Here is a 13,662-nt window from a genome sequence, read left to right as displayed (position 1 = left end):
TGAATTATTTCAGATATCCAAACACAAATCGTTTCTTACCAAAAACGTAAAGGAAATTGAACCATCTGGGGATAAGATGGAAAGTCCTCATGGAGGCAATAATCTTTTGAAGAAAGAAAAGTAAACCCCCAAGGATGTGTTCCAGAGACTGTCCTGTGCAACAGAGCTCATGATTTATTGAAAATGAACTACTGAGGTGACAGTTTGATGATGTTATGAGTAACTGAGAGATAAAAATGGCAGATGAAACTCACTGTGGTTAACTACAAAGTGATACATAAGTACAAAAATGTTTGTAACTTGATAAAAAGATAGAACTAACTATTCAAGAACAATTTTCCAGGATTATAGTAGTTTTGTGAAAACATCAATTCAGTGGAAGATGAAGAAAGCAAAGAATGCTGGAAATAAATAAAGAAAGATAGGAAAACAATGTCACTGTGGGACATCATACTTTGATATGTTTTGAACTGAGCAATGTCCCTATGTTTTTGCTTATTCCTGTGCAATTCCTTTTACATTGGAGCTCTGTCAGAAGGTCCATGTTCAACCATGCTGGCTTTCTTCCACCCTGGTTCTACACTGTACGTATTGAAGTGGACTGTTCCTGTGTTTGAAGGTGGCTCTCGAAGAACAGCTAGCACTCCTGGGCCCCTTTTCTCTCCAGGGCAGTCTCCCTCTGGATGCTGCCATGTACAGCCTGAACAAGGTGAAAACTGCTCCCTGGAAAACATGGGCTGTAATGCTCTTCCTGCTGCTGAGTTCTTGCATGATTTTAAATTCAGTAGTCTTGTGGTTCCTGCGACTGACTCTACTGTTGGCCTTCCTGTGCTGGACCAGTTCTTCCTTGTTTGTGAATATCTCAAACTCAAACTTCCTTGTTTGTGAATATCTCAAAATACTCTCAGAGTATCTCCCCTAGTTGTCTCAGCAATCACCTATGTCAAGAAATTATTTGCAGCACACTCCAGAAACCAGCTGGATTGTGGGGACCCAGTTTATCTCCTCTTCATCTCTTCAATGCAGTCGACTCTCATCTTTCTGCAGCCTTTTTGCTTTCTGACTAATGGCAGGTCAGAGAGGCAACATCTAGGCAAGAACAAACTATGTAATAGAGAAGTATTTATCAGCCTGAAAGAAAACATGGAGGAGGGCTGTGACAAAGATCTGTAAAGTCATTAGTATGGAGAGTATTTGCTGCCTTTTCCTCCAGAAGAACGCAAATGGAAGGATAAAAACTGAGAGGCAGAATCAAAGCATGGAAGAGAGAATTCTCCATGTGGAGAACTATGGAGCTTCTTGCTAGCAGCAAGCACTGTGACTGCGAAAAGTTCATCTACTTTCTCTGTGAAAGAGGAATTTTTTGAAGGCTATCAAACAAAAGAAGGCTAAGGCTTTGGAGGTCTTCCAGCACCAACTTCTCAGAAGTTTGAAGGAGCTTTCTGGGCCAGTGCAACAATGTTCTTTAATCCTCCATGCATTCTTTCCTACTTGGTCATCTGCTGTTGGCAGGAAAGCGTTGGAGGTAGGATTCTAGAATAGGCGAACTGTTAGTTTTACCTAGTGGAGCTGTTGGCACGTTCTTTCTCTTGCCTTATCTCTAGCCTCTCGTGTTTGACCAGGTGAGGATGTCTGCTAAGGAAAACCTGAAGTCTTTCTCAGAATCACTATCCTACGTTCTAGACGCCTTGACTTGGGGGCTTCTCTGCAGCAGTGCTATTTTGCGCCCTTCAGGGCTATTTTGAAAGAGAGCTCACTGATTGCTGGTCTTTGGTAACAGTCTGAAGTCTGAACAGTCTGAAGTCAAGCAGGACACCCAAGTATAACCTGTTAAGAACATATGGTGCAGTTAACACTTCAAAAAACACAGCTGGTGTTCTAGAAACTAGTGTTTAAGAGAACTTCAGAGCATGTGAGTGGCAGATAAACCAGTAAACATGAACTTTTGTTCCTGTAGTATGACACAACTAGCTCTCAATTCTTGAATGGACAAACAAGAAAATAAGTTGTACTGGGATAACACTAATGAAATCACTTCTTGCAATATTTCCAGTTCTGGTGTTTACTTCTAAAAGGGATTAATACAAGGCTTTCAGAGATCCAGTGCAATGATGTTTCAGCATTTAGGAAATATACTTCATATTGGAAAGCTTAAGAGGACGTGATTTGTTCATCCAATAAAAGATTTAGGAGGTCTGTAGTACCTGCAACTGTGAGCTGAATATATGATATAAGAGTTGTATATAATGTGACAGACAAAGACACAACTCTGATCTCAAAGACACATCTCTGATCCATGGGATTTTGCACACCAGAAATGGGGAGTACCTCTGTCTGATGGACTTTGGAGGACTGGTTCAGGGATGTTGGATTCATCAGTTGGGATCTTGAAGTCCTTTACAGGTTTTTTCCAATTAAAAATATGGTAATTAAAAAATAAAGAATATTGTGTTGGAAATAAATAAAATGTTGGAATAATTTGATAGATTTTTTTGTGTACTTTGTGATAGGCAGGAGTAGGAGTGACCAAACAAGAATAGTATTGGTTGGGAAGGACCTCAATAGGTCTCTAGTTAATTCTACGGCTCAAAGTAGGGTCAGCTGTGAGATTAGATCAGGCTGTTCAGGACTTGGTCCAGGTAGGTCTTAAAAAATTACTACTGGTGAAAACTGGATGACCTCTCCGGGCAACCTGTTCCAATGTCTGTCTACTTGGAAAAGTTTTGCCTTGTATCACTTGGAATATCTCTGTGCTTGCACGTATTCTCTCATCCTTTGCCATGCACCTTTCCAGTGAGTCTGGCTCCAGCCTCTCAGTAGCCACCTTTATAGGTATTAGAAAGCTGGGGTGTCCCCATTAAGCTTTGTCTTCGCCATGCTGAACAAGTGCAACCTCAGCCTCTTTTCTAGGCCCCAGCCACCTTAACACTCGATTGTCCCGGGCAGAGAGCAATGGCATACCAAGTGCCAAGCAGAGGCCAGTAGCCACTTCTTATGATGTCCTGGCTATTTTTCCTGTAAATACAGCTCGGGATGCTGTTGGCCTCCTTTGCTGCCAGGTCATGCTGCCAGCTCACGTGTGGCTTGCTGCCTGTGCAAGTCCTCAGTGCAGAGCTGTTCTCCAGCCACGTGGCCATCAGCCCTCATGTCATTGCAAAGGTTCTCCCTTCCCGGTGCTGAACTTTGTGTTTGTACTTGCTGGATATCATAAAGCATTCGGTGGTCCATTTCTCCAGCCTGTCTAGATCATGATGATTTCTTTGAAAATACATCAATCTGATATTTTCCAGAACAACACTTGCCCTTTTACTCATTGTTCATAGTAATTAAGACAACACTATCTGAGAGGACTCTCAAAACATGTAAAACATTTTAAAACGTCTGAAAACACTTAGATTGTATAAAAGGAACTGGAAGAGCCTATTGACAGTATCTTTGTTTGGACTTGAACCTGAGGGATGTGTCAATGTGATGTGGATTTTGTGGGTACTGAAACTTCCACTGTCTTGGAAACCTACTCAGGAGCAATCCCTCCTTTGGTGTTTATATGCAGCTCTGCTTCTGTTTAGAAAAAGCACTGCACATTTTCTAAGCATTGGGCAGTATTTATGACAGACCCTGTAAATTAAAGTGAAAATGCTTTATAAGGAGTTTGATATTCTTGAAAGCTCAAGATTGAAATCTGACAAATGTATTACTCTGGAAGACTTCGGTGTATGTGCAGAGTGATGCTATGCTTGGTTTTGGGCGTAAGGAAAATACGGAATAGAAAACATCAAGATGCATGTACATATTTTAAATCTCTGTAATCAAGCATCAATAATGTTCACTTAACACCACATTTTCAGAAACAAAAACCTGTAAGGTTCACTGAATGCATTTAAGATAACATCAGTGTCCTTGCAGTAGCAATATGAGCTACACATCCTTAGCAGATCTAGAGCTGCTAGACACGGAAATCCCAGCTTCTACAGTGGATATAAGAGTCTGATTAAAACAAACAAACAAAAACTTTAGACGTGGTGCTTCCTGCAGAAAAGCTGTTGTGATTACACAGTACTGTATGCGATACCAAATAGATAAAGTCAGCAGACTTCTGCCTAATTATTTTCCTTGTTAACAATCCTTTTAAATTAGGGTTCTCTGCTGCTGCCTCTTGAGTCACATGTTTCCCCAACTTCACAGGTGTTAGACTGGGTAACCTACAAACTTCATATGGGTATCAGTTCTTTCCTTTGTGTTGTAGGAGGAAAACATTCATATTTAATTTCCCAGTTTCAAGGCTGCATGAGAGAAACTCTTCATACAATGATAGAATGGCCCAGGTTGGAAGGGATCTCAAAAGATCAGCAACCTTCTGTGGGAGAAGGGAGCCCAGGTGCCCCTTCATAACGCATCCTGAAAACCTCCAGGGATGGGATTCCACCATATCCCTGGTGAGGTTGTTCCAGTGATTGATTGTTCTTACTGTTAAAAATAACATTTTCTTATACCAAGGCAAAACTACATCCTGCTACATCCCCAGCAGTACAGTTCTGACCTATCTGGAGTTCATAAATAAAAGTTAAAAATCTGAAAGGTGGCATAGACAAGTGTTAAATTCAATAAATACGCACTTCTGACATACAATTTAGACGTGTTGGTTATAAAAAAAATAATAATAAAAAAAGAAGTCACATCCAGGTAACTTTTCAGATCCTGTTCAAAAACCATATGTGTTCTGGTAATTCATTAGTAACTTTATATGGAGAAAGTATCCATGGAAAGTGAGAGACTGGCCATTTGTGAAAGTGTGAAAGTAAGGGGTATTTGTCGTGTCCTAGAGAGCACACGAATTACTGTTTTGTAAGACAAATACATAAGAAACTAAAAGGTAATTATTTTTAAAGCCATTAGAGATACTCCGAGACCAAAACAGAGGACTTAAAATCTCTTTCTAGTGTGATCCTTTTAAATGAAATCTACTGAAGAAAACAGTCCGCTGAAGGGACTAAACTTAAGCCGTGGAGCAAAAAAATAATAGTGACGCACAAGGTGTCCAAATAGCAGCAAAACTGATTTTAGACATCAGCATGGAAAGTACTGCTTTGCAAAAATACATCACATTAGTAGAAGTCTGTAGCATTTAATAATTAGAATATCATTTAAAAGACCATTTCTGTTCTGTAAAAACTTGGTAGGGTTTGATTGAGGATTATCATTCCTTATGAGGGCGAGGTTTTATGCTTCCTTGTGGCTATTGTCTGAGCACATGAGCTGCAGCCAGTCTATAAGGAGAACGTTGTGGTTACAGGACAACGGCATAGTGGGAGCATTCCTGTGCAGTGCAGAATATTTAGTGTTTCCCTAAGCTTAAGCTTATTCATTATTTTTATTTCCATTTATATTTATGTATATTGGCAGAGCTAGCATCCAAATATACATTCAGTCAGTTACTAAGCAGATTTGAATGCTTGCAGCTGTAGAAGCTATTAAAAGGTATTTTCAGCCATTCAGCAACAGGAAAATGTAGGGGGAAAAAAAACACAAAAACTTTTTGTTCACACCTACAGCAAATAATGTGGCTAACTAGGAAGATTGTAAGAAATAAAGCAATAACAGTATTACCAAATTATTATTATTATTATTATTATTGTAAGGACTGCATTCATTGTTTCTACCTCTATAGCATCACGATGAGAAAATCACAGCTTGTCAGTGAAAAATGAACTGTTAACTCAGTTTAAAACTTCTGTCCACGTTATGATTCCTAACTAAAGGGATTTTGTGGGGGTTGGTGTTTAAACCACTTCTAACTAAACAAATTAACTTATGCACATAGAGAGAGTGATGGAAATTTGTAAGTGGTGACCTTCCTCATCCCTGAAACGGCTTTGGTCTCCACGGAGAAGTGAAAAAACACCGCAGCCTTCAAGCTTGTAGCATGTTATGTTAAAGACACCCTACGTATGTGTATCTTTCTGTGGAGTATTTACATCTTTCAGTTGCATATTAAAATCTGCAACTTCTGGAAAAAGTACTTTTGAACTTCAGGACTATGAAGCTTACCTGTAGGCCTTTTAAAATTGGTATTTGGCACTATGTTGTTTTGCTACCTTTAAAAAAAAAATCAGGTTGATTTTGAGGAATTTGTGATCTCAATCTCCATGATTTCTTGCATAGGTTAATTAAATTTTTAAAAAAATCTCATAATTTCATTTTTTTTTACTCTTTTTGCTGATTTATTATGTAACTTTATTTTAAATAATTGAAATATTCTTCATAATAGAAATAAAATTTAGTGTTAAGAGGGCATCAGTATATCTGTGCAGCTGCAACTCCCTTAAATGACCAGATTTAAACTGTGATACTTTTTACTAGGAAGAAACTAAATGAAAGTTGATACTTGCTAAGAAAAAAGGATTTGGGCATTTTCTGCTATAAAGATTACAGACAAATTTTCCAAATGGAAATAAATGTTAATATTTTCTTACTGAATTTTTATACTTTCTTCCTAAATGTAACTTTCAGAGGTAACTTTGAGGCATTGTATTGATTTTGAAGCTAAGCGAATCCGGAAGTGTATCTGTGTTGTACAGTAGTTCAATATTTTGCTCTGAAGTTTTCCTGTTTTTTTTTTTTTTTAAGCTCTAAACACTTCCATGTGCCATAATTCTCTCTCCCCTGGATTGTTGTTGTTGTTGTTGTTTAAATATTCTAAGCTCACTAGTCAAGATAGGACTCTGTATGCAACTTCCTATGGGTCAACATAAATAATGCGTGTTTTTCTCCTGTGTTTGTAGAAGAGGTGGAAGAGGGAAGAAAGAGCGAGGAAGAGGACAAAGACAACGAAGACGCCCACAAAGAAGATGACAAACACACAGAGAGAAGTACGTAATGTTAAAACTATTGTGCTTCCCTGATGGCACGTATTAGAAACACAGAATCATTGAGGTTGGAAAGGGTCTTCGGAGATTGTCTAGTCTATCCACCACCTCCTCAAACCACAGTCAACCAAATAGTTTGCTCAGAACCATGTCCAGCCAGGTGTTGAGTATTTTCACAGATGGAGACTCCACAAGCTTTCAGTGTTCTAGTTCCAGTGTTTGACTGCCCTTCCTGTAGAAAAAATAATAATAATTGTATGTTTGAATGTAATTTCTTGTATTTCAGTTTGTGTCCTTTTTCTCTTGTCCTTTCACTGAGTAGCACTAAGAGTCTTACTCTATTATCTTCACTCCCCACCCATCATGCAGTTTACACACATTGATAAGATCCCTTCTGACTGCTTTTGCCAGTTGAACAAGCTATTGTTTCCTCATCTGACAGATGCTCCGGTCCATTAAACATCTTGGATCCCCAGCCTCTCTCCAGTATGCCCACATCTTACATGCAATGAGAAACCCAGAACTGGATAGACGATTCATGATGCTAATTACAGAGGAATAATCCCTTCTCTTGTCCTGCTCATGACAATCTTTCTAATGAAGTCTGGGATGTTGTTGGCTGTTTGCCACATTGGCACATTGCTAGCTCATGTTCAACTTGATGCGCATTGGGACTACCAGGACATTTTCTGCAAAGCTGCTTTCAAGCCAGTCAGTTTCTGGCCTAGACTGGTACACCGGCCTATTCCTATTCAAGTGTAGGGCTTTGCGTTTCCTTTGGTGACCTTCATGAAGTTCCTGTTTACCTATTTCTCCAGCTTGTCAAAATCAGTCTGACAGCATAACTATATTGTGTAGCAACCACTCCTTCCAGATTTGTATCGTCTGCAGATTTCTGAGGGTGCCCTCTATACCGTCACGTCAGTCATTAACGAAGATGCGAGTGCTGGTCCCAGTATTTACCCCCAGGTTATGGTACTAGTGACTGGCCTCAAATGGAACTTTGTGCTGCCAGTTACAACTTTGGGAGCCCATCTGGTTTCTTGCTGTCCATTTTTCTTGGTCATACTCAGTCGGTTTCTTTTAGGATGTTTTGGGTACCAAAAGCATTACTAAAAAACAAGATAAACAGCATCCCCTCACCCACCAAGCCAGTCATCTCATCATAGAAGGCTGCCAGGCTGATGAAGCATGATCTCCCCTTGATTCTGAGTATTCTTAATCTCATCTTGTTCTTCATCTGTTTGGATATTGTTTCTCGTAGTATTTGTTCCATCACCTTGTCCTGGCTTCAGGACAAGGAGTGAAAGGCTGTGTGGGGCTTAGCTGCCAGCTGGGTTAAACCACAACACACCTTCCTAGGCATTTAGGTGAGACTGACCGTCCTGTTATTCTCTGGATCCTTCTTCTTGCCCATGTTGAAGAATGAAATAAAATGATGTCACTCCTGTCCTCAAGGAGCCTCATGACACAGCCTTTCAGAGGTTGAGAGTGGCCTTGCCATCACCTCAGCCAGCTCCATTAGCACTTGTGGGTGAATTCCTCTGGGTTACGTGGGCTTGTTTGTCTTTTTTCTTTCAATATTCCTTAACTCTTACGTTCCTCTACTGAGAGGAGGTCTTCCTTTGCTCCAGGCTGTCCCACTGGTCTGAGAGCTTGGATAGCTGAAGGCAAGACTTCTCATTAAAGTCTTAGACAAAGTAGGCATCTGAGACTTTCTGTGTCCATTATCACTTGTTCCCCTGCCTTATTCAGCAATGGGGGGCATATTTTCCTTAGTTTCCCTTATACTGCTGGTATACTGGTAGAAGCCAATTTTGTTGCCCTTTATGTCTCTCACCAGATTCAGCTCAAGGCGGCCTTTGCCTTTCTCAACCCCATCCGTGCATGCTTTGTTTTTTGCTTAGGCAGTTGAGGTGTTCCCCTGGGCACAGCTTCCAGCCACTTGCCATGACAGTGGTGAACCAGTCCTGTTCTGTGCACCTGCAGGTGGAGTGGGAGCCACTGTGCTGGTGCTTCCAGCCTTCGTCATTATGGGAGTCTCTATTTCACAACTAGATAAGCTCAGGTTCTGCCCGTACATCTTCTGATACAGTTGGTGGTTCTAGTTCTTGAAGCTGCAAGATCTCACCCTTTATCTAGTCATTCTCTTTCTAATTATCTCTGATGTTCCATTCCCTGACGTACTGCCATAGCTACTTTGGCTTGGTGACATAACTGTCCCACTAGTTTGCACCACCTGTAGGCAAGAAATTCGTCTTCCTCTGCCACTGCTTCTGTAAAGTTAGAAACATAACTCACATAGCATACATAATAAAAGTAAAGAAAAAGTATGAATGAAAAGTAGCTATTTCTTGTGCTTTTTCAGTTTCAACGAATCTTCGTTATCTACTACTAATTCTGTCTTACTGAATCGTCCTATGGTTTGGGGTGAAGGGTTTGAGGGTTATGGTGTTTGGATGCTGGGAACGTACCCACAGTATGCTCTATAGCTTCCCTTACTGATAATTTACCTAGGTGTGTCATTTTTTATCCATGTCACTGGAGGATACTGTGCCAGGAGCTGGAAGAGGAAATGAGGCTTCTCTTTGGTTCTTCTATAAATTTCATCACTGCAATGAAAATAACATCTATAATATTAAATATAAACTTAATATTTTGGGGGCCCTTATTTCGTCAGCTTTTTACTTTCCTTCTTGCTCAAATAGTAAGAAAAAGGTTTGAATGTTTTCTTGGTCAGGGGTTGGTGGTGCGGGTTAAAAATTCATGACAGGTAGGAAAGAGCTCTGTGCTGACGCAGGCAGAACAAAGCAGAAGTTTTACTTGGCGAAGAGGTTAGTGAGAAAAGGATACGTTTTTTAGAAGATGGTTGTGTTTTGCTTTTCAGAAGCCATGTTGCATTATAAGATGGTGCTGGTAGGAGCAGGAAGAAGTGGAGGCCAGTGAGAAGGGAATGGTGGTGGTGTAGAGTGATCTTAGATTTGAGGGAGTGGTTTGGTGAATCACAAAGCAGAACTCGACAGCAGTGTGTGGAGATCAAAGGGACTGTTGTTCGGTTTCAATGTCATCAATACATTGTTTTCCTGAAGACATTGTTACTGCTTTAGAATGAAAAGTGCTTACACCAGGAAAAAATGAAACTTCATAATAACCATGTTATTCTGCAGATAACTGGTTTTTTGTTTTGTGTTTTTAAAGGTTCCTCACCAGCAGTTTTATCTAATTTTTTCAGGTGAAGTGTCCAGGAGAAAGCGTTCGAAATCTGAGGACATGGACAGTGTACATTCTAAACGTCGTCGGTATGTGGGAGAAGATTATGAAGCAGAACTCCAAGTGAAAATCACAGCCAGAAGAGATGTTGACCAAAAATTACAAAAGGTAGAGTGGAGGTGCAGAATGAAGATGGCCACACCACATCTGTCTCTAGCTAATTTCTTGATTTAATGGCAGAGAAAGGGCATGTTTATTTGCCAAAATAGATGTAGAAACCTTGCTTAGCTGTGCTTACTGGTGACTATAATCACTTTGATTGATAGGTCACAGCCATTGTCGTTGTTCTTTTTGTGGCAAGATTCTTTTTGAGTCGAGAATATTTTTATAGATGTCCTCCTGAATTTTGGGATTATATTAACACATATGTTTTTTATGTATAACTTGGCAGGTTATCCAGAGACTGTTAGAAGAAAAACTGGCTGCTTTACAGTGTGCTGTGTTTGACAAGACACTGGCAGACTTGAAAATGAGAATAGAGAAAATAGAATGTAACAAGAGGCATAAAACTGTGCTTACTGAACTACAGGTGAGTGGTTGTGTATTAAATTGCATACTAGAGTCAAATTTAAAAAGTAAGATCTTCAGCATTTAGTATTAAGTTTCTTGTAGTTGTTGTTATGGAAGCCATTTTGACTCCACAGAGAGAAGTGGGGAGGAGAGAAAAAAACAATCAAAAGCAAATAGATGGGTTATGTTTGTGCAGTTGTGAATAGCAATGAAAATTCTTGTCTAAGGTGTGACTGTGATACACGAGTGTCTTTCTGCTGATCTGAAGTCATGGTAGTACTGTATTTCATGGAAAGAAAAAATTCCCCTGATACAACAATATTTTTGTATTGATTTCTTAGTTGCTTATCTTCTGGTTTGTGTAATTTCTTTAAAGGTTCTTGGGGAGGATGTTTATGGATTTGTTTGTTTTCCTCTTCTTCCCATTTAGGCTAAGGTTGCTAGATTGACAAAGCGGTTTGGTGCAGCCAAGGAGGACTTGAAGAAAAGACAGGAAGTAAGAACTGCATTTGTTGTATTTGCTTTTCTGAGCTAGCCTAAGCTTTGTACAGAAGAATAAAGAAATTTTATATGCAGAAAGATGTGACCTGGTTCAGTGATGTTCACAAATAGGTTCATCTTACTTGGCTAAAAGGCAGTGATATGAAAGAGTAGAATCTTTAACACCTATTATGTAATTCTCACTTGCACAGAATGTCCTTTATATGCCGTTTCTGTGAAAGATGTTTAAGTTATGTGTAAGTAAATGTAATTTCTTCAATATGAAGAGTACAGAGTGAATCCCAGGTATTGGGGGCAGAGGGAGGAGAGGGATGAAGGGATACAAACAGAAGTATTTTTCTGTGTCTAGAAAAAATATTTTGGATTACTTTGAAGAAGTGGAAGCTAAAAATCCATGAAAATCCAGAAAGAAATTTTGGTTCTTGTGCTACAAAAACCTGAAAACAAGAGACTTATAAAGAGAGAGGATGTAGATAAGGAGATGAGTAGGTCCAAACAGACTTTGGGCAATTTGTAAATCTTGTCAAGTTCCTGCACGATTTTGGCTCCATAATATTTGTACCTCACATAGAAAGGAATGAATATGAAGTACAATTAAACCATGAGTTTGCATGCTTATTTAGTTGTGTGTGTGGTTTTTTGTTTGTTTGTGTTTTGTTTTTGGTAGAACCCACCAAACCCACCTCTGTCTCCAGTGAAAGCAGCAAGTGACACTGTGAGCACAACCAATATGACATACCGGTAAGCAAAGCACGTCGCTGTGGCCATGATAAAATTTAGAATAGGACACTTGTAAAACATCATGTAAAGGATGATTGTTCCTGTTTTGTTTTGTTTTGTTTTTTAATTAGTGTTCTCCCTTTTCCTTTATTTTGCTGTTCAACTGGAAAATTACATTTTCTTTCACACAATTCACAAATGGACAGTATTGAATCCGTTCCTAGGTAAACTGGGGGTTGTTTTAGCAGTTAGAAATAATAGATTAAAATGGAAGTCTAACTTCAAGGAAAGAAAAATTCTGTTGGCAGAAGGCAGACTCAGTGCAAGCATTTGAAACTTACAAATAAAAATTTCTATGGGGTTTTGTTTTTGTGAGGATTTTTGTTTTTTAGTAGGGGACTATCCAAAGCTAATTGCATAGGGGGCAGAAAATAAATAGGTTTAGAAAACATTAATGAAAAGAGAAGTTGTAAAATATTTTTCCCCCACCATTGTACCGTGTATCGTTATATCTGATGGTGGTGTATTGAGAAATGCTAACTGAAACTTCTTTCTGTAGAAATGCTGGCACAGTGAGGCAGATGCTGGAGTCGAAGAGGAGTGTAGGAGTGAGCACAACAGCAACGTTTCAAGCCTCTCTAAGTACAGGTGAGAAACTGCTTACGGACTTTATAAATACACTTCTTAAAAGTTTTATTGCTTCCCGTTAATTAAGTGAACAGAGTAAAACTGTTTCCTATGACTTTTTTTTTCCTGGCATCAAAAATCACTACTCTCAGCTCCGGTAGGATAGGATAGAAATTGAAATAGAATAGAACAGAATAGAATAGAATAGAATAGAACAGAACAGAACAGAACAGAACAGAACAGAATAGTTCACTTGGAAGGGACTAGGTCTTCTAGTCCAACTGCCAACCTTTCCAGGGCTAACCAAAATTTAAAGCACATTATTGAGGGCATTTTCCAAATGGCTCTTGAACACTGACAGGCATGGGGCATCAATCACCTTCCTAGGAAGCCTGTTCTAGCATTTGACCACCCTCACAGTAAAGAATTTTTTTCCATCTATCTAGTCTAAACCTCTCCTGGTGCACATTTATGGCATTCCTGCGCAACCTGTCATTCATTACCAGGGAGAAGAGACCAGCACCTCCCTCTCCACTTCTTCTCCTCGGGAAGTTGTAGAGAACAATGAGGTCACCTCTTAACTTTCTCTTCTCCAGACAAGACCACCCAGGTGTCTTCAGATTCTCCTCATAAGACATGCCTTCCAGTCCTAACATCTTTGTTGCCCTTCTCTGGAGGGCATTTTAGTGCTTACATCTGTATAGTGCGATTACCAGGCAAGGCAAAAAATGCATGTACTTGGCCAACCAGAACGTATGGGTAAATGAGGTGCTTCAGCAGAATGCATGCCTGGCTAAGACAGGAAAACTTGCAGTCTCTCTGCTGCTGAGAAGTAAAACACATGGCTCCCAGGCCATTTTTTCACTTGCTTGTAGTAGGTTGCTGATTATAATCCCCTCTGACTATTGGCTACAAAAGTTGAGTGGGGAACTAGGGGAAGTCACAAGCCTCTGTTCTTAAGGGAATCACGTTGACAAATGGAATTCCCGCATTAGAATTTTGTAGGGAATGTAAAGCACCATTAATTACCGTTATGTAGACACTGTATCTTCAGATTTGAAAACTGCTTAATATTGAATACTGATGTTTTTTTCCTACAGAACCATCTCATAGTGAGAATATAATGGCTATATGTAGTGTGTAATTTCCCTCTAGATGTAATCCTGAG

The 13,662-nt window shown here is 39.6% G+C and overlaps 1 protein-coding gene across 9 annotated transcripts in view; it reads left to right on the top strand.

Annotated features, from left to right (window-relative positions):
* Nucleotides 1-13,662, top strand: part of ATF7IP (activating transcription factor 7 interacting protein) — a 106,909-nt gene that overhangs the window by 57,648 nt on the left and 35,599 nt on the right. For all 9 annotated transcript variants that reach the window (XM_035335450.1, XM_035335460.1, XM_035335397.1 and 6 more), the window contains exons 3-8: nt 6,783-6,869; nt 10,099-10,244; nt 10,528-10,665; nt 11,077-11,142; nt 11,815-11,888; nt 12,427-12,515. In XM_035335450.1, coding sequence (XP_035191341.1) covers nt 6,783-6,869; nt 10,099-10,244; nt 10,528-10,665; nt 11,077-11,142; nt 11,815-11,888; nt 12,427-12,515 — 600 coding nt within the window. The remainder of the gene's footprint in view (nt 1-6,782; nt 6,870-10,098; nt 10,245-10,527; nt 10,666-11,076; nt 11,143-11,814; nt 11,889-12,426; nt 12,516-13,662) is intronic.

This window comes from Oxyura jamaicensis, chromosome 1 (assembly GCF_011077185.1).
Source record: "Oxyura jamaicensis isolate SHBP4307 breed ruddy duck chromosome 1, BPBGC_Ojam_1.0, whole genome shotgun sequence".
Classification (NCBI taxonomy): domain Eukaryota; kingdom Metazoa; phylum Chordata; class Aves; order Anseriformes; family Anatidae; genus Oxyura; species Oxyura jamaicensis.
This window is presented reverse-complemented; position numbering and strand designations above follow the sequence as displayed.